The following is an 18,132-nucleotide window of genomic DNA, read 5'->3' on the forward strand; positions in this document are numbered from 1 at the left end:
GTCCTGCATGAAAAAGATGGCCAAGACCAGCCTTTATACTAGCTGATTTACAAATATGTCTGTACTGTTTCTTTATGTTGTATTGAATGCTACGGTAACAACCAGGGACCATGCCATTTTGAATGACTAGTCTGGGTGATTTTAATATAGGCCCTAGTTGTTGATATGGTGACGAGGTGTATCATGACCTAGTCTGTAACTTACCCTGTTCCTTTTCTCAATTGTCCCTGGGAAAGTGTTGTCTCTCTTTTCATAATCCTGGGGACTTGGTTTCTCAAATTAATGGGTTGTAGACTTTTGGCCCAAATGCTTTGATGCATGCAGTCATATCCTGTCATTAACATTAAATGACCGATTGTGACTGTCTGACAAATGCACAAAATATGCTATCTTCTTTGTGTGAAAATTAATGAAAGTATACTTGACAGAAGACGACTTAACTGACAGTGGCACTCGAGCCGGTCTTTGGTGGCTTTTCAGCCGATAGTGTCATTTCAATCCCTATCGCGTAAATTCAGTGTTACATCAAATTTAAAAGCATTGTTCCAGCGTTGGCGTAGACTGCATTCATGGTAAACGCTGCAGATGTCATCACAATAGGAATTTACTCTATTTGTAACACTTCAGCGATACAGATTGAATAGAGCCTTCAGTATCAATCACATAATACTTCCTGTACTTTCGTTTTTAACCGTTCATTTTACATTTGCTAGCCACCTCAGATTACCATAGCACGCTTTCCTCTAGGTCTAGTCAATTGGAGCTTCTTGGTGTTTCTGTAATGAAGCTGGCTGCAATAGGAGAAAAATAGGAGAAAAAGGAGAAAAAGAATCTACTTTGTCATTTTTTCTCTCAGTTTAAGGATTAAATGCAGCTCTCCTTTATGGTCCTGCATGTCATGCCACTCCTGGTGGTTAGGAACCAGAAAAGCACCGTCTTTAGGTAGACTGAACCCAAAATATCTTCCTGTTGGCAAATGTATCATCCTATTAACACCTCACAATAGTTAAATACAAACCACTTTTGACATTTATGGAGCCAAAATCTACTTTGAGTTTCTAAAGTCAAAAGCAAATTGAAGCAATGTTTAAAATTGACAGATTTTCTTGCCATCATGAACTTCACAAATGTACAGTTCTATATTCCAAAATGTATGGTTACTTCATAGTTTGTTACTTTAATAATTACAAATGTGAGAAAAAAAACAAATAGCTAACAAAATCATCTAACTTACCAAAAAGGAACATGTCTTGAAAGAACTCTGGTTATAATGGCAGATAATCTCTTCCTAAATGGAACTGATTTCCTGAAACCTTATGCCCTAGCCACCCACGTCATATCAGGGAAATGGTACACGTTAACCATAATCAAAACTGAAACTTGTTTCACAGTTACATGCTGACCACATCGCATTGCAAAATAAATGTACACATACAGGTTATTCAATCATTGTGCCAACGAGCGTCTGCGATGCCAAACCCTAAAATAGAAATCAGTTCTATTTGTGACGCTGAACGCGGTGCAAGTCCTACTTCTACCATCTTCTCATTGGTTTATAGAAGCATAAATCCACGTGCCACCTCCTCATTGGTTATACCCACGTGGGTGATTGAAAGATGACCTGAGGTCGGTTGGTTGGTCAGCTGTGGTAATACACCTTATTATGAAAGTTAGATGCCAATCGCCATATAAAGTCCAAAGAAAAAGAAGCCTGGAAGGAGGAGAGATGACTAGAAACGATTCGGTTGATCGTTTTATCTGTGGATTAATTGTCGGAGTAGAGGACCTTGTGCATTTCAGGTAAAATAACAACCCAGGACAAATTAGCTAGCAACAGAAAGCTATCTACCTAAATTGCCATAAATGTTTAATGCTTTTTGACCTGTCCACAAATTAATATAATTTCTTCAGAGTTTGTTTTTATATTTCAACCTGCGTGTCCTGATCGCGTTTGGTGTAGGGGGAGAAAATCAATTTGCGGACGCGGTTTGGGCATGATGTTATTAGGCCTATATAATGTAAACTCAATGATGGCGATTTTATGCATGTTTAACTTAAGTGTTTTGAATACTGATATCTGGTTTATTCATTTAACAGGTGATGGCACTTTTAGTGGTGGAAGTGCAGTGTGTTTTAATCCATATGAAGCTTTAACAGTATAGTGACTTAGTTACTAATTTGTCATCTTTTCTCCCGGTGGATCATAAAGATTTGGGATTCTAAAGAATATCCCATATAATAGATGATCACTTTGGGACAAAACAAACTGAGGGAACAGTCTTCACAGTTTTAATGATTTCTAAATTAGTTGTACGCAGCATAGAAATTATACAGTCATCTCTGAATGTCATAGTTTTAAATCTCACGTAACATTTCTGGATTTTTTTTTCTCTTGATCATCTCCTGGATGAAAAGTGAGGAAATTGACCGTTGCTTTTTATTTTCACTTTATTAACAAAAATCCTGAATTGCCAAAGTTACTTTAATTGGAAAATAATTGGAAAGGCAACAGGCTTTTGAACCTTGAGGGAGAAGTCTACCACTGGGCAGCCCTGGGTGATGCAGCCCAGAGAGATGATGTCCACATGGGGGGAGAAATACTGGGGCAGGGAGTCTGAGGTCACCCCTCCACTGGCCTCGATTAGCACAAAAGGGAACTCCTCCTTCAGAAGCTGGGCTGCTGCATGGAGTTCCTGAGAGAGGAAGGGACAGACGAGGAATAGAGGCCGGAAGAGACGAGTGCGGGAAGAGACCGTGTAGGAAAGAAGAGATTGAACGAAATGCACAGCACTGACATACAGGAGGAAGAAGAATATTACATTGATAGTCCAATGTACATGAATGTCCAACGGAAATATTTCTTCTGCTTTATCATAAGCCCTCCAGTACGTCTCTACATTACTTACATTACTTCCCTGATGGCTTTGGGAAGTCCTTCATCAGTCTCACCTGTGGCTTAAAGTTGTCCAGCATGACAATGTCGGCTCCTGCCGTGGCCGCCTCACTGCCCTCCTCACGGCTGCCGCACTCCACCTCAATCTTACTGCTGAAGCCACACACCGAGCGGGCGTCCCTCACTGCCTGGAAGACCCACAGGTAGGAATTACATCAAATCAGTTCTCTATCAGAACGCAAAATTAATCTCTATTCAAAATGCACAGAGGGAAAACTTCAGCTCTCATATGAGAAAAAGGCCAGATCTAATGGTACATCTTGGAATATGAAAGACTTACATGTATTTCATGCATTTGTAAAAGCATTTCAGAGGAATCGACAACCACAATAGTATAGGTTGATGTCAAATGTTGTACAGTTTGAGACATCCACCCTTGCCTACCTGTGTGATACTCCCTGATGCCCATATATGATTGTCTTTCAGCATCACCATCCCACTCAGATCCTGTCTGTGCATGGACAAGCCGCCCACCAACATGGCATACTTCTCCACCAGCCGGAACCCAGGGGTGGTTTTACGCGTGCCAGCCACATGGCCATGCCAGCCTGCCTCCCTGGCGATGCTCTGTAGCTGGGAGCAGCGGGTGGCTATCCCCGAGGCCCGGGCCAGGCAGTGGAGGGCCGGTCTCTCCCCGAGGAGGATACACCTTGCTGGGCCTCTGACCACAGCAGTCTGGGCCACCGCATCTGGACCTGGTGGAGGTGAGGTCAATGTAGAGTTTACCTAAAAATTACAAACATCATGTGAGTGAACTGTATCTAATGGTTAGATTGTAATCAGTTGGAATCTATTCCAATGGAATTTTGTGAATGCCAAACTCAAAGCTTGTTTCCACAATACCTTCTCCAAATGAATTTGGCAGTGTGATCAGAGTTGGTGTATTGTCATCACATTTGTGAGGCATCTGTGTATTCTCTTAAACCTCCAGCATGCTTTTGACCAGGTTCATAGTTGGTCTCTTACCCAGCTGTGCTCCCTCTGTGTGCCCATTCCACAGTGCAGCTGAGCTCAGTGAAGAAAGGCCTGCCTGCCAGCATGCTGCACGGCGTTTTACACAACAACCTGGCCTCGACCTCATGTGACCCCACACACAGCCCTGCAGGGTCAAAGTTCGGTGTGTCCTCTGCCAGCCACTCCCGTGCCAGCCGGGTCAGCGTGTGGGGAGGGAGGGTGTGTGACAAGTCATACTGTGGAGTTGTCATCTTGAGAGGTGAGGTAAAACGTTACGCCGGAAAGTTCTGTTAAGAATGGAGAAAGGGGTTAGTTCCAGTGCTTTAAATCTGATGATAGTTAACAGTTTGTAGTTTAAATTGTACCCTACGAAATGTCCTGAGTTCTGGTATGAATGAATCCCTGCTCTCAATGTGCTTTTTAGACCTGTTGCTTTGTAACAGTGTCCGTCTTCAGGTTAAGATTCACCACAAACAAAGAACGTTGGTGTGGTGGCCTCAAGGGGGCCGATGTGTTTGAAATGCCAGAGCCAATTTCTGATCCCTGTCTGCTCCTGCGGGTGTGGTAATATAACTGGAGTACAAGTAACGAGTGCAGATTGCAAAGAGCTCTCTGTAAGCCACACCCTAGTGGGCGGAGCTAGGCATGTTGTTTGTGAACTTGGACACATTTTAGTAAGGAGATATCATACGGAGATAGAATCTCATTTTACAATGGGCCTGCGGTGGTTCTGTGTAGTCATGCTAATATACGAGTCAAGTACATTGCAGTCAATTTTATCTATGACCTAATAAGTAGGATCTTAGGGATGCGCTCACTAACCCCTTTTCTATTTCTCTGCATCTCCCAGGACAACGGCTGAGTGCACCCTGGCCGACACATGGACGTGCCTGGTCCCCCCTCTCTGCCTGTTGCTGCCTCAGTCTCCCCCTCAAGTCGCTGCCCCCCCCCACACACACACCCAGAAACGTGGATTTCTTTACTTACCATGACATCTATGAAAAGCCATCTGACCATAGGGTCTTGAAGTGTTTGTACCCTCTATAGCCTAGCTCTGGGTACTGTCTGAGCCTGCTGGTCACATATGACCGTGATTTAATACTGGATGGAAAACAGGCTGTTGCTCTTTCCTTATTGAAATGCATGGTGTATAATGAGGTCAATGTGTCAAGTGTAAGAAATGCAAATTACAATGAATTAACAACAGCGGTCTTGATTTTATGTTTCGTACAGTCCGATTTGGCAATTCTGCTCATTGACAAGACAACCCTGGTTTAAAATAATAAATAATTTCACCTTTATTTAACCAGGTAGACTAGTTGAGAACAAGTTCTCATTTACAACTGCGACCTGGCCAAGATAAAGCAAAGCAGTTCGACACATACAGAGTTGCACATGGAATAAACAAACATACAGTAGAAAAGATATATATATATATACAGTGTGTGCAAATGAGGTAAGATAAGGGCGGTAAGGCAATAAATATGCCATGGTGGCGAAGTAATTACAATATAGCAATTAAACACTGGAATGGTAGATGTGCAGAAGATGAATGTGCAAGTAGAGATACTGGGGTGCAAAGGAGCAAGATAAATAAATACAATATGGAATCAGTATGGTTGTCTTCATTGTTGTCAATAAGACCTTATTGTAAACCTTGTTCTGTCTCTACATCATACACAATCATCCAAGTTGGGATCAATAAATGATTACTAATAGGGTTGAGGTCAATTCCATGGAAAAGCAATGCAGAATCATTTCAACCTTGCCAATCATAACCCAAGAGCTAAAGCTGTATTAGACCATCTATAAATCTGAATGGTTATATTTTTCCAGCCTCTCCCCCAGTTTTACAAAAACGTGACAGGGCCAGGCTGTTGCAATAGCAGAATAAACATTCTTTATTCTGTTGGTGTGTGTACCTTTGTGTGCTTGTGTGATGGATGGGTCAATGTTTATAATAAATTGAATGACAATTCAGCCCAGTGGATCTTTATATTCTACAGATTCTGAACACTCATGGAACAATTGTTACATGTGTTTTTGTTGCCATGTAGGCCTAGTATTTGGCCTTTGTTGGGGTTAGCCAAGGGGAATGTAAGTCCTTAGGTGCTGGTAGCTGAAGATGTGTTAGCTCCCAGGTGATGAGGCAGTGAGTGAGAGACTCTGGACAGTGGACACACATGTACACTGTGTTCAACACAACGTGTCAATAAAATAAATACTTGCAGTATTTATGAATTTTGATAGTTTAAGTCAACTGTAATTCCACGGTCGAGCATCTGTGCAGTCCCGTGTGGCTCACTTGCAAGGTTGTGTGTCTGATTCTCATGGGGGACCAGTATGAAAATGTATGCACTCACTACTACTGTAAGTCGTTCTCTTAGCTCCCCCCAACAGACTGGGTAAAGGCGTCAGCATGCTTCAGTTCAGCTGGCTCCTAGCTGAACCGAAACGTCCCTTTTTCAGGACCCTGTCTTTCAAAGATAATTCGTAAAAATCCAAATAACCTCAGATCTTCATTGTAAAGGGTTTAAACACTGTTTCCCATGCTTGTTCAATGAACCATAAACAATTAACATGCACCTGTGGAACGGTCGTTAAGACACTAACAGCTTACAGACGGTAGGCAATTAAGGTCACAGTTATGAAAACTTAGGACACTAAAGAGGCCTTTCTACTAACTTTGAAAAACACCAAAAGAAAGATGCCCAGGGTCCCTGCTCATCTGCGTGAATGTGCCTTAGGCATGCTGCAAGGAGGCATGAGGACTGCAAATGTGGCCAGGGCAATAAATTGCAATGTCTGTACTGTGAGAGACGCCTAAGACAGCGATACAGGGAGACAGGACAGACAGCTGATCATCCTCGCAGTGGTAGACCACGTGTAACAACACCTGCACAGGATCAGTACATCCGAACATCACACCTGGGGGACAGGGGCAGTTGTTGCCATCCTGTACGTGTTACACCAGGAACGCACAATCCCTCCATCAGTGCTCAGACTGTCCGCAATAGGCTGAGAGAGGCTGGACTGAGGGCTTGTAGGCCTGTTGTAAGGCAGGTCCTCACCAGACATCACCGGCAACAACGTCGCCTATGGGCACAAACCCACCGTCGCTGGACCAGACAGGACTGGCAAAAAGTGCTCTTCACTGACGAGTCGCGATTTTGTCTCACCAGGGGTGATGGTCGGATTTGCGTTTATCGTCAAAGGAATGAGCGTTACACCGAGGCCAGTACTCTGGAGCGGGATCGATTTGGAGGTGGAGGGTCCGTCATGGTCTGGGGCGGTGTGTCACAGCATCATCGGACTGAGCTTGTCGTCAATCTCAACGCTGTGCGTTACAGGGAAGACATCCTCCTCCCTCATGTGGTAGCCTTCCTGCAGGCTTATTCTGACATGACCCTCCAGCATGACAATGCCACCAGCCATATTGCTCGTTCTGTGAGTGATTTCCTGCAAGTCAGGAATGTCAGTGTTCTGCCATGGCCAGGGAAGAGCCCGGATCTCAATCCCATTGAGCACATCTGCAACCTGTTGGATCGGACGGTGAGGGCTAGGGCCATTCCCCCCAGAAATGTCCGGGAACTTGCAGGTGCCTTGGTGGAAGAGTGGGGTAACATCTCACAGCAAGAACTGGCAAATCTGGTGCAGTCCATGAGGAGGAGACGCACTGCAGTACTTAATGCAGCTGGTGGCCACACCAGATACTAACTGTTACTTTTGACCCCCCTTTGTTCAGGGACACATTATTCCATGTCTGTGGAATTTGTTCAGCTTGTGTCTCAGTTGTAGAATCTTATGTTCATAGAAATATTTACACGTTCAATTTGCTGAAAAAAAAACCCTGCAGTTGACAGTGAGAGGACGTTTCCTTTTTTTGCTGAGTTTAGATATGGTTCAGTGCTGTGGCAAGACAAGACAATGATAGAAGTTCCACTCGTGATGTTAAATTGCAGGCGCAGATCCTCTGATTTCAAAACGATTTGGAGCACAGTTGAACACGTGGACAATACAATGGACTAAGTAGAAAAATAAATGCAGTACTCCTCAATGCGTGAGATAGAGGTGTGCCGTGAGAGTGAGAAGAGGGTCAAATGCGTGTGTCTCACGGTCAATGCGTGAGAGTTGGCAGCTCTGTCATTACTACACGTCAAGTTTGTTTTTGAGCCAACTTCACCGTTGACCAGAGCGAGTCACCTGACTCACACCCGCGAGGCAGCCTGGTTCCAAAACAGATGCAATCAGTTTTCACCCAACTACCGGGGCAACTAGCCCAGATAATCAAATACCGTCAGTGGTTCCCACTACATCACACAGCCAAAATTGGCTATGTCATAAAAATTCACATAAACTAAAAGTAGCTTTTTGGTCTTAATTTAAGGTTAGGCATAAAATTAGCAGTATGGGTAGGGTTAAGGTTAGGCTTAAAATAAATTGTAGGAATGCGTTTATGACTTTGTGGTTGTGTTAACAAGTGACAACCCTTTGCAATCAATAGTAATGGAGAGTTTTTATAGGCACTAAATCTGCAATGGCTCATTGGCCTAATGCCTCGTTCAAGTATGAGTTGGAACTAGGAAACTTGTAATGTCCGACTTGATAAGTGGTTGACGTGCCACGTGTATAAATACATTCAGTTAGCAAGTCGGAGATTTCCGAGTTTCCTAGTTCCGAATCGCACGTGAAAGCGGCAAAAGCCTAAGGGAAAATTAAGTATTTTTGGGGATAAACGCCAAAGGTCTGTGGTAAACACAGGCTTAGGATATCTTATGTTTTGTTCTATAACATAATCTTCATCAGCTAACAACACTTGTGTATTCAAAACAAGCACATAAAGGCTTCACAATTCATAAAAGGTCATGTTAACGGACTGATAGTCTCAAAAACAAAAAGTATAAGAACTCCTAGACCTTATTTTCGGCGTTTATCCCGAAACCCCATTCACTTCCCCCATATGAATGGCTGAACGAAATAGAGGTAACTCCTTTCCGGTTTTTAGGACAACAAGCTGGCAAGCTATATGGACGCGTTCATCTGCCCAGGCGTTGCTTACGCATGCCATATCTTACAACGGTTGGACAGGTATTTTAAGTATCCGCTAACCACATATGTTATAGCAATCGGTCAGTCGATGATGTTGTACACAACATTGTTGACGCATGCAACGTCTGGGAACAAGACCTAGCTATTGCCACGTTTAAAGACAACTCGGGGGAAAAAAACGAGCCCCGACTAGTAAAAATATTTTTCACTGTAATTCCAACTCGGAAACTCGGGCATCTTTCTAGAGCTCCGACTTTATGACCTGAAGATAACTAACATCCTTTTTTTTTCGAGTTCCCATTTCATTGGTCGAAATGTTGTAATCAAGCACGCTATATTTAAGCAATAAGGCTTGAGGGGGGGTGGTATACGGCCAATATGCCAAGTCTAAGGTCTGTTCTTATTCACAACGCATCGCGGAGTGCCTCGACATATGGCCATATACCACAATCCCCCCCTGCCTTATTGCTATTATAAACTGGTTATCAACGTAATTAAAGCAGTAAAAATGTGTTTTGTCATACCCGTGGTATACGGTCTGATATAACACGGCTGTCAGCCAATCAGTATTAAGGGCTCTAACAACCCAGTTAATAATTATTTGTAATCATCTTCTCTTCTTCCGAAATCCATCGGGTATTCGTTGGTACTCTTGATGATGTGTTTATCTCTGCACCCAATGTGCTTTTTCGACGTGTTGTGTTTTTTAACAGTGTCCTTCTTCAGGTGATGATTCCCTACCACAAACGAAGAAAGCTTGCCTGCAAATTGTGGTTCGGCCTTTCAATACTTACAAAAACATTTCCTTCAAAATGCAACCACGGGAAAGCTTTCTCCCACTGTGCGTTGTATTTGTATTGTTTCCCACCGGCAGTGGTTGGCGAAACGGGGGCAAAGCCGGTGGCAGTGTTAAGGCTACTGCTAGCCGAATCTTGTGTTGGTGGCTCGGCAAAATCAGTATCGACAAGATCACTGGCCTCCTTGGGATCCTGTTGACATTGTCGCATAAAATGTAATTGGATGCTCTTCATTCTCCTTTACAGTCGCGAGTCAAAACGGGCGCACGGTAGGTACCAGCCCCTGACTAGTCTATGATTGGCGCGTTCAGTTACGCAAAATTAAACTCGGCTACTATTGGCTCGTTGAGCTGCGCGTTGTCCTGCTTACTTCTTTGTTCAAGGTCCGTACTGATTTTTTAATGGACTTCAAGTTTATGTCACAGAACAATGAGACTGATATCTTGCCGGATGTATCAATATGAAGCATCCGCTTTGCGTTTCCACTCAGATGAAGCCCAGTGGCCGGCAGTGGGAGAAAATGGAACGAGATGGATTTTTACCGACATTCTGCAAACTTTCATCGATGAAACATTTGAAATCAAAGGTTCGGTTCACAAAACTAAAAATCTGTTACGAACAGAGTGGTCTAAGTTTTGTAGACTTTACCCTTTGCCAAAGTTTTTATTTTATTTTAAATTGCGTCGTTTAGGAGTGCAAAGGCGAATTTAATTGCACAGCGCTCTTCAGAGTAGGCGTTCCCTAACGGAAATATGCAAACATATGCTAGAACGCATCAATAGGAACTCACTAGCTTGTGCTTGCTCTCCACACGTCTTTGTTTTTCTGCCCACAATAACTCAATTGTTCCCATTTGAAAAGACAGGCTGCGGTCTCTTGGTTTAGTTAAAAATCTTTATCATAATTCATTAAAACGTTGTCCTTTAAGATATGTACAATTATATTTACTTCTACCTGATAGTGTTTTATTCCCTTCATATTCTAAAACCTTCATAAAAGGCATTGGTTAAAGGTAAATTAATCCACGAACACGAATATTATTTAACATTTCTTAAAAATGACCCAATTTTCAAGAATTTGATTATATAAACTGAAAGCCCATTCAAAAAAAGCACTGGACTTGGACCAGGAAGTAGGCGGGTATGTGGTCATGACCTTTCAGTTCGCACACATTTTGTTGCATATGTGAGTAAAATGGTCGCACTGTAGAGCCCTGCAAGTGTCAAAATATGAAATGTTAAGTATTTGCATAATGGATCGTCAAGAAGAACATGGAAAAGTCTAATGGTGCATTCAAGTGCTAGTGGAAACTAGGAAACGCCAAAAATGTCCGACTTGCTAACTGGTTGCACATACCGGCTGTTTGTTTTGTCCCGCCTACTTCCTGGTCGAAGTCCTGTATAACTACCCCCAGTTAATAAGTCGGAAATGTCAGTTTCCAAGTTCAGACTAATACATGTAGGTTAAAGGTTAGGTTACTCTTAGCTCTCAAACGCCAGGTAGCCATTCTGCCCCGTGAACTACAATCCTGACTTTGTGCTTTAACGTTTAGAAACGTCAATAATCATCGCTTGCTATACGGATTTCGAAACATATTGCCCTTATCTTTCATCAGCGAGAAAGAATCCTTCAAATAAAAAAGATACTTACTGTAGCAGTTTTGCACAGATCAATACAGCCAAGGGTTCCTCCATCCAACGAAATTACACTTCCCGAGTTACGCTTACAGAGGTGTTCTGAGTTGTGTAAAGTACTTAACAAACGAAGCATTTGTGTTTAGTGTGTCCGTCAGATCAGAGACAGTCGGGATGACCAGGGATGTTCTCTTGATAAGTGCGTGAATTGGACCATTTTCCTGTCCTGCTAAGCATTCCACATTTACTTTTGGGTGTCTGGGAAAATGTAAAAGTACATTTTTCTAAAAGTTGTCAAATATAGTAAAGTACAGATACTTAAACTACTGAAGTAGTACTTTAAAGTATTTTTACTTAATGATATGAGTGTTGGAGTGTGCCCCTGGCTATCTGTAAATAAATACATAAAATGTTGTCTGGTTTGCTTAATATAAAGAATTTAATGATTTATACTTAAGTATATTTATAAACCAAATAGTTTTATTCAAGTATTATTTTTCTGGGTGACTGTCACTTGAGTAATTTTATATTAAAAAAGGTATCTTTACTTTTACTCAAGGACAAGAATTTAGAACTTTTTCCACAACTGGGTGTTCGGAGCATGCTAGATAGCCAATTAGCACAGGTGGTCGCCTCGTCTTCGGTCTGTTTTCGTAAACAAGCGCTGTAACGTTGAGATATGGCCATGTGGGAACACGAACCCTATCAAGATGTGTATCATTGTAACCTTTTGTTTTTTGAAAATGATTTCTCACTGATATGAAAGATAAGGTCCTTATGCTTCCAAAACAGTACCAAAAGCGATACATGCCAAGGTTCAGACCGAGCATCTGGGATCTCAACAAATCCCCCCCCCATGATCAAGGGCTTGGTTATTCTGAACCACAGCTGTTTGCATCCTATTGCACCTGTTGCATCAAACGCCTGTTTGCATCCTCAAATGGCAGCTATGATGTGCTTATCAACTGAAGACTATTTTAGAGACTTGCAAAAATTATTTTGATACAAAAAGTCTATTGTACAGTAAAAAGTCATTTTGTCTGCAGAGATTATCCATTGTAATAACATTTGGTCCACAGCAATGGTTGTGTATAACAGTGGTTCTCAAACCTTTGCGTTATTGTATCTCCAATCACATTTTGCTCTGATCCAAAATACCCCCTTATGTGCAAGTTCTTACGCATCTCAGGACCTACAGCAACAAATGTTATAGTAATGTTTACAATTTTGGTGTACTTAAACACTATTCAACAATACAAATACAATAAATCAAATATCCAAATGACATTATTAATATGGATATACAATGGGCTACAGAGGAATGTTTATTCACCACAAAATGAACAAAAGTAACAATGTTCCTCTTTTCTTTATTGATTTGATTCATTGATTGTTTAGGACATTCAAAGCTGACAACACCAGAAAAGTGGAATTTGCTCATGTTGTAATGTTTACAAGCTAAGTGAAGAATGTGAAAATCAGTCACATTGAGTTACAGCTTTAAAAAACTATTTGTCTTCTTGTTTTTTCATGTGTTTTTGTTGAACCAGACAATCTGAGCAAAACAACAGTTCTCAGAGACATTTCAAGTTTGGGATGATCTTCACTGACATGTCAATTTAATTTCAGAGTCCCCCTTATTGGTCCCAAAGCCTTAAAAGTTATGATCATAATGAATTTAGATTGCCTTACTTCTGGAACTATAAGTTATTCTAAAGCACAGCAGATGTCACTTTCCTAAATGCAAAGTGGTGGTTTTGTTTCTGAAATATTCACCTGAGTGTAGTGCAATATGCAGTTCTGACAAGAAGTGAAAGGGATGCAGGGCTGCCTTAAACCTACAACTTATAACACTGCACAATATAAACAGAGATTGTTTATGATGATGTCAGACAACTCTTGCGCGGCACTGCGCAGACGGGATGCTCTCAAACGCATCCCGTAGCCTCACTAGAAATGGAAGAGCAAGCAAAACATCTCACTCGCTCCATTTGTTCTGTTTCATATGCTGTGTAGTCAATTAACTAGCTGAGAAGACCAGACCATCTTGGCACTCCCCCACCATTGTAAAAAAGATTTGGGAAGCTATAGAAATTCATTAATGTCTACATTTGTTTTGCCACATTTATTCTATGACAGACACCTTAATGCACTTTTAAATTATATTATCTGAGCTACATAAAAGTAATTTTGTCCTTGAATCATTTAATTCTAAACTGCTTCTTCTGAGGAGTGCCATTATAGCTGACCGGTGCTTTCAAAGCCTCTCATTGGCCAATACATAGCATCAGCATCAGCCCTTGATCATGACTCAGTTCCATACATTACCCATAACAACTGGGAAGTCAGAAATCTCAGACTTACAACTTCAGTGTGTTAAAGACAACTGGGAACTTGAGAGAATAAAAAAAACTAGCTCTGACAGGGAAAAATCATTTTCAACAGTCATCTAACTCGGTACTCCAACTCAAGAACTCTGGCTTCTTTCTAGAGCTCGGACTTTCTGACCTGAAGATCACTGACGTCATGATTTCACCTTGTATTTTTCTGAGTTCCCAGTTGTCTTGAACGCACCTTAATGCATTGGTCTACCACAGTATGAGTCATAATACCCATAAAACCTAGCGGTCAAACATGGAAATGGTTACAATCGTTTTTACACCATTCGGTCATAAATAAGGTTACATAACCTTGCCCATACTAATGATCTGCTGTCCAGAGGGTAACAGCAAACAATGTTTTTCTGCAGTAAACACACTTGATTCGAGAGGATGAATCAGTCCATCTCTGAAACCTCAAAGCCAGACTAAAATAATTCAGCGAGCTAGGGTAGCTATAGGTCAAGTAGTCCTTGAAGCAGGCTACCCACCCCTCACCCACAGACATTACTAGTTACTAGTCAAGGATCATATCACCTCCACCTTACCGGCCACCCTAGACCCACTTCAGTTTGCATACCGTCCCAACAGGTCCACAGACGACGCAATCGCCTGCACACTGCCCTATCCCATCTGGACAAAAGGAATACCTATGTAAGAACGCTGTTCATTGACTACAGCTCAGCTTTCAACACCATAGTACCCTCCAAGCTCATCATCAAGCTGGAGGCCCTGGGTCTCAACCCCACCCTGTGCAATTGGGTCCTGGACTTTGACGGGCCGCCCCCAGGTGGTGAAGGTAGGTACCAACATCTCCACTTCGCTGACCCTCAACACTGGGGCCCCACAAGGGTGGGTGCTCAGCCCCCTCCTATACTCCCTGTTCACCCACGACTGTGTGGCCATGCACGTCCCCAACTCAATCATCAAGTTTACAGACGACAACAGTAGTGGGCTTGATTAACAACAACGAGACAGCCTACAGGGAGGAGGTGGTGTCAGGAAAACAACCTCTCACACAACGTCAACAAAACAAAGGAGATGATCGTGGACTTCAGGAAACAGCAGAAGGAGCAGCCCCCTATCCACATGGAAGGGACAGCAGTGGAGAAGATGGAAAGTTTTAAGTTCCTCAGCGTACACATCACAGACGAAACTGAAATGGTCCACCCACACAGACAATGTGGTGAAGGCGCAACAGTGCCTCTTCAACCTCAGGAGGCTGAAGAAATTTGGTTTGGCACCCAAAACCCTGACAAACGTTTACAGATGCACAATTGAGAGCATTCTGTATCACAGCCTGGTACGGCAACTGCACCGCCCTCAACCGCAAGGCTCTCCAGAGGGTGGTGCAGTCTGCACAACGCATCACCGGGGGCAAACTACCTGCCCCCCATGACACCTACAGCACCCGATGTCACAGGAAGACCAAAAAGATAATTAAGGACATCAACCACCCGAGCCACTACCTGTTCACACCGCTACCATCCAGAAGGCGAGGTCAGTACAGGTGCTTCAAAGCGGGGACCGAGAGATTGAAAAACAGCTTCTATCTCAAGGCCATCAGACTGCTAAACAGCAATCACTAACTCAGAGAGGCTGCTGCCTACATTGAGACCCAATCACTGGCCACTTTAATAAATAGATCACTAGTCACTTTATACAATGCACTCTAAATAATGCCACTTTAATAATGTTTACATATCTTATATTACTCATATCACATGTATATACTATATTTTATACCATCTATTGCACCTTGCCTATGCCACTCGGCCATCACTCATCCATATACATATTCTCATTCTCCCCTGTAGATTTGTGTGTATTAGGTAGTTGTTGGGGAATTGTTAGATATTACTGCACTGTCGGAACTAGAAGCACAAGCATTTCGCTACACTCACATTAACATCTGCTAAACACGTGTATGTGACAAATAAAATTGCATTTGATTATCAAGAACACCTAGCCATAGCTTCCCCAAGTTAGCTACCATGCTAGACTGTTGGTTTATAAAAGCCAAAGAAAGAAACGTGTTTTTATTAATTTCTCATGCATTTAAATGGCTATGCAAATAGCCTGGCTAGATGGCGAATAGCAGTCTAATGTTGCTAACTAACTAACCAACCATGAGCTACCTAGCTAGATAACAGGCATTTTTTATAAAAAACTTGCCCAAGACAGTTCACAGAATTGTCCATTTAAAGAACTTGAACCAATTTATGAATTACTAAATTTAGCACTTAATCCAGAGATTCTTAACTTTGTCTCGATTCTGCAGTCTCCTCCAGATCATCATGGCCCTGGTGAGATGTGAAGCTTGAGACAGACATTTGTAGTTCTATATGATTACAGATTAGCAGCTAATTAGCATTTCATTTTTGGCAGGCAAATACAAGTCACCTTGTCCAAGAGAGATTTGCACCGGTTTCAAAACATCATGCCAGTGTAAGTCTACACGAAACGCAGCCCATTTTTTTTTGAAGTGTTTCTAAAATCCACAAAGGTTTTATAGGTATAATGACAGGTCCACTATGGGGCACAGTGGAGTTGTCATAATACCCATAAAACCTAGTGGTCAAACGGAAATGGTTCCAATAGTTTTTTTCACCATTCATTTTATCCATTGTGGATTTTCATGAGTAAAGTTTGATTTGATTGATGACATTACAGCTGTAGAATATTTAACTGTCATTTTCACATGAGGACAAGTGCAGTTTTTCATTAAACATTTAATTGATAACACTTGACATATCATTCAAATAGTGGGAAGGATCCTATAAATCAAGACTGTGAATGCATGTACCACTCCGAATAAATAAAGCCTTTCAAGATTGGTTCTGAAACTACAATACATGCTGGATGTCTAAACAATTCAATTCTGGATGTCAATAGATTTTTTAGATTCAGTCTCATCAATGACAACATTCTAGAACGGCATTATCACTCATCTAAGTCTTTTATCCGGGGTAATCTGATGAGTGATTATACAGTGCATTCGGAACATATTCAGAGCCCTTGATTTTTTCCCAGATTTTGTTATGTTACAGCCTTATAAAATTGATTAAATCATTTTTTCCCCTCATCAAGCTATACACAATACCCCATAATGACAAAGCAAAAATATATATTTTTTTCTGCAGATGTATATTAAAAGAAAAACTGATCACATTTACATTAGCATTCAGACCCTTTACTCAGTACTTTGAAGCACCTTTGGCAGCGATTACAGTCAAGTGTTCTTGGGTTTGATGCTACAATCTTGGCACACCTGTATTTGGGGAGTTTCTCCCATTCTTCTCTGCAGATCCTCTCCATCTCTGTCAGGTTGGATGGGGAGCGTCACTGCACAGCTTTTTTCAGGTCTCTCCAGAACTGTTTGATAGGGTTCAAGGCCAGGCTCTGGCTGGTCCACTCAAGGACATTCAGAGACTTGTCCCGAAGCCACTCCTGCGCTTGTCTTGGCTGTGTGCTTAGGGTCGTTGTTTTGTTGGAAGGTGAACCTTCAACCCAGTCTGAGGTCCTGAGCGCTCTGGAGCAGGTTTTCATCAAGAATCTCTCTGTACTTTGCTCCGTTCATCTTTCCCCTCAATCCTGACTAGTCTCCCAGTCCCTGCCACTGAAAAACATCACCACAGCATGATCCTGCCACCACCATGCTTCACCCTAGGGATGCTGCCAGGTTTCCTCCAGACATGACGCTTGGCATTCAGGTTAAAGAGTCCAATCTTGGTTTCATCAGACTAGAGAATCTTGTTTCTCATGGTCTGAGAGTCTTTAGGTGCCTTTTGGCAAACTCCAAGCGGGCTATCATGTGCCTTTTACTGAGGAGTGGCTTCAGTCTAGCCACTCTACTATAAAGGCCTGATTGGTGGAGTGCTGCAGAGATGGTTGTCCTTCTGGAAGGTTCTCCCATCGCCACAGAGGAACTCTGGAGCTTTGTCAGAGTGACCATTGTGTTCTTAGTCACCTCCCTGACCAAGGCCCTTCTCCCCCGATTGCTCAGTATGGCTGGGGCGGCCAGCTCTAGGACATGCACTGTCAACTGTGGGACTTTATATAGACAGGCGTGTACCTTTCCAAATCACGTCCAATCAATTGAATTTACCACAGGTGGACTCCAATCAAGTTGTAGAAATAATCCAAGGATGATCAATGGAATAGGATGCACCTGAGATACATTTCTTGTCTCAGCAAAGGGTCTGAATACTTATGTAAATAAGGTTTCTGTTTTATAAATGTGCCAAAATGTCTAAAAACCTGTCTTCACTTCGTCATTATGGGGTAGTGTGTAGACTGATGAGGAAAAACATTGATTAAATTCATTTTAGAATAAGGCTGTAATGTTACAAAATGTGGAAAAGGTC

General features: G+C 42.2%; 1 protein-coding gene across 2 annotated transcripts; it reads right to left on the reverse strand.

Annotated features, from left to right (window-relative positions):
* Positions 1–2,273: 2,273 nt before the first annotated feature.
* LOC106564934 (nicotinate-nucleotide pyrophosphorylase [carboxylating]) lies at positions 2,274–4,194 on the reverse strand. 2 transcript variants are annotated; one of them, XM_014131470.2, is made up of 4 exons: positions 3,920–4,194; positions 3,338–3,679; positions 2,950–3,081; positions 2,274–2,693 (listed from the first exon to the last, which is right to left on the reverse strand). In XM_014131470.2, exons 1-4 carry the CDS (start codon positions 3,944–3,946, stop codon positions 2,478–2,480), a joined length of 717 nt encoding a protein of 238 aa, XP_013986945.1. In that variant the 5' UTR covers positions 3,947–4,194; the 3' UTR covers positions 2,274–2,477. The 2 variants fall into 2 exon arrangements, with proteins under 2 accessions (XP_013986945.1, XP_013986944.2); XM_014131469.2 differs by having other exon boundaries at positions 3,338–3,648; positions 3,920–4,071.
* Between the last annotated feature and the right edge of the window lie 13,938 nt (positions 4,195–18,132).

Source organism: Salmo salar, chromosome ssa12 (assembly GCF_905237065.1).
Source record: "Salmo salar chromosome ssa12, Ssal_v3.1, whole genome shotgun sequence".
Classification (NCBI taxonomy): Eukaryota; Metazoa; Chordata; class Actinopteri; order Salmoniformes; family Salmonidae; genus Salmo; species Salmo salar.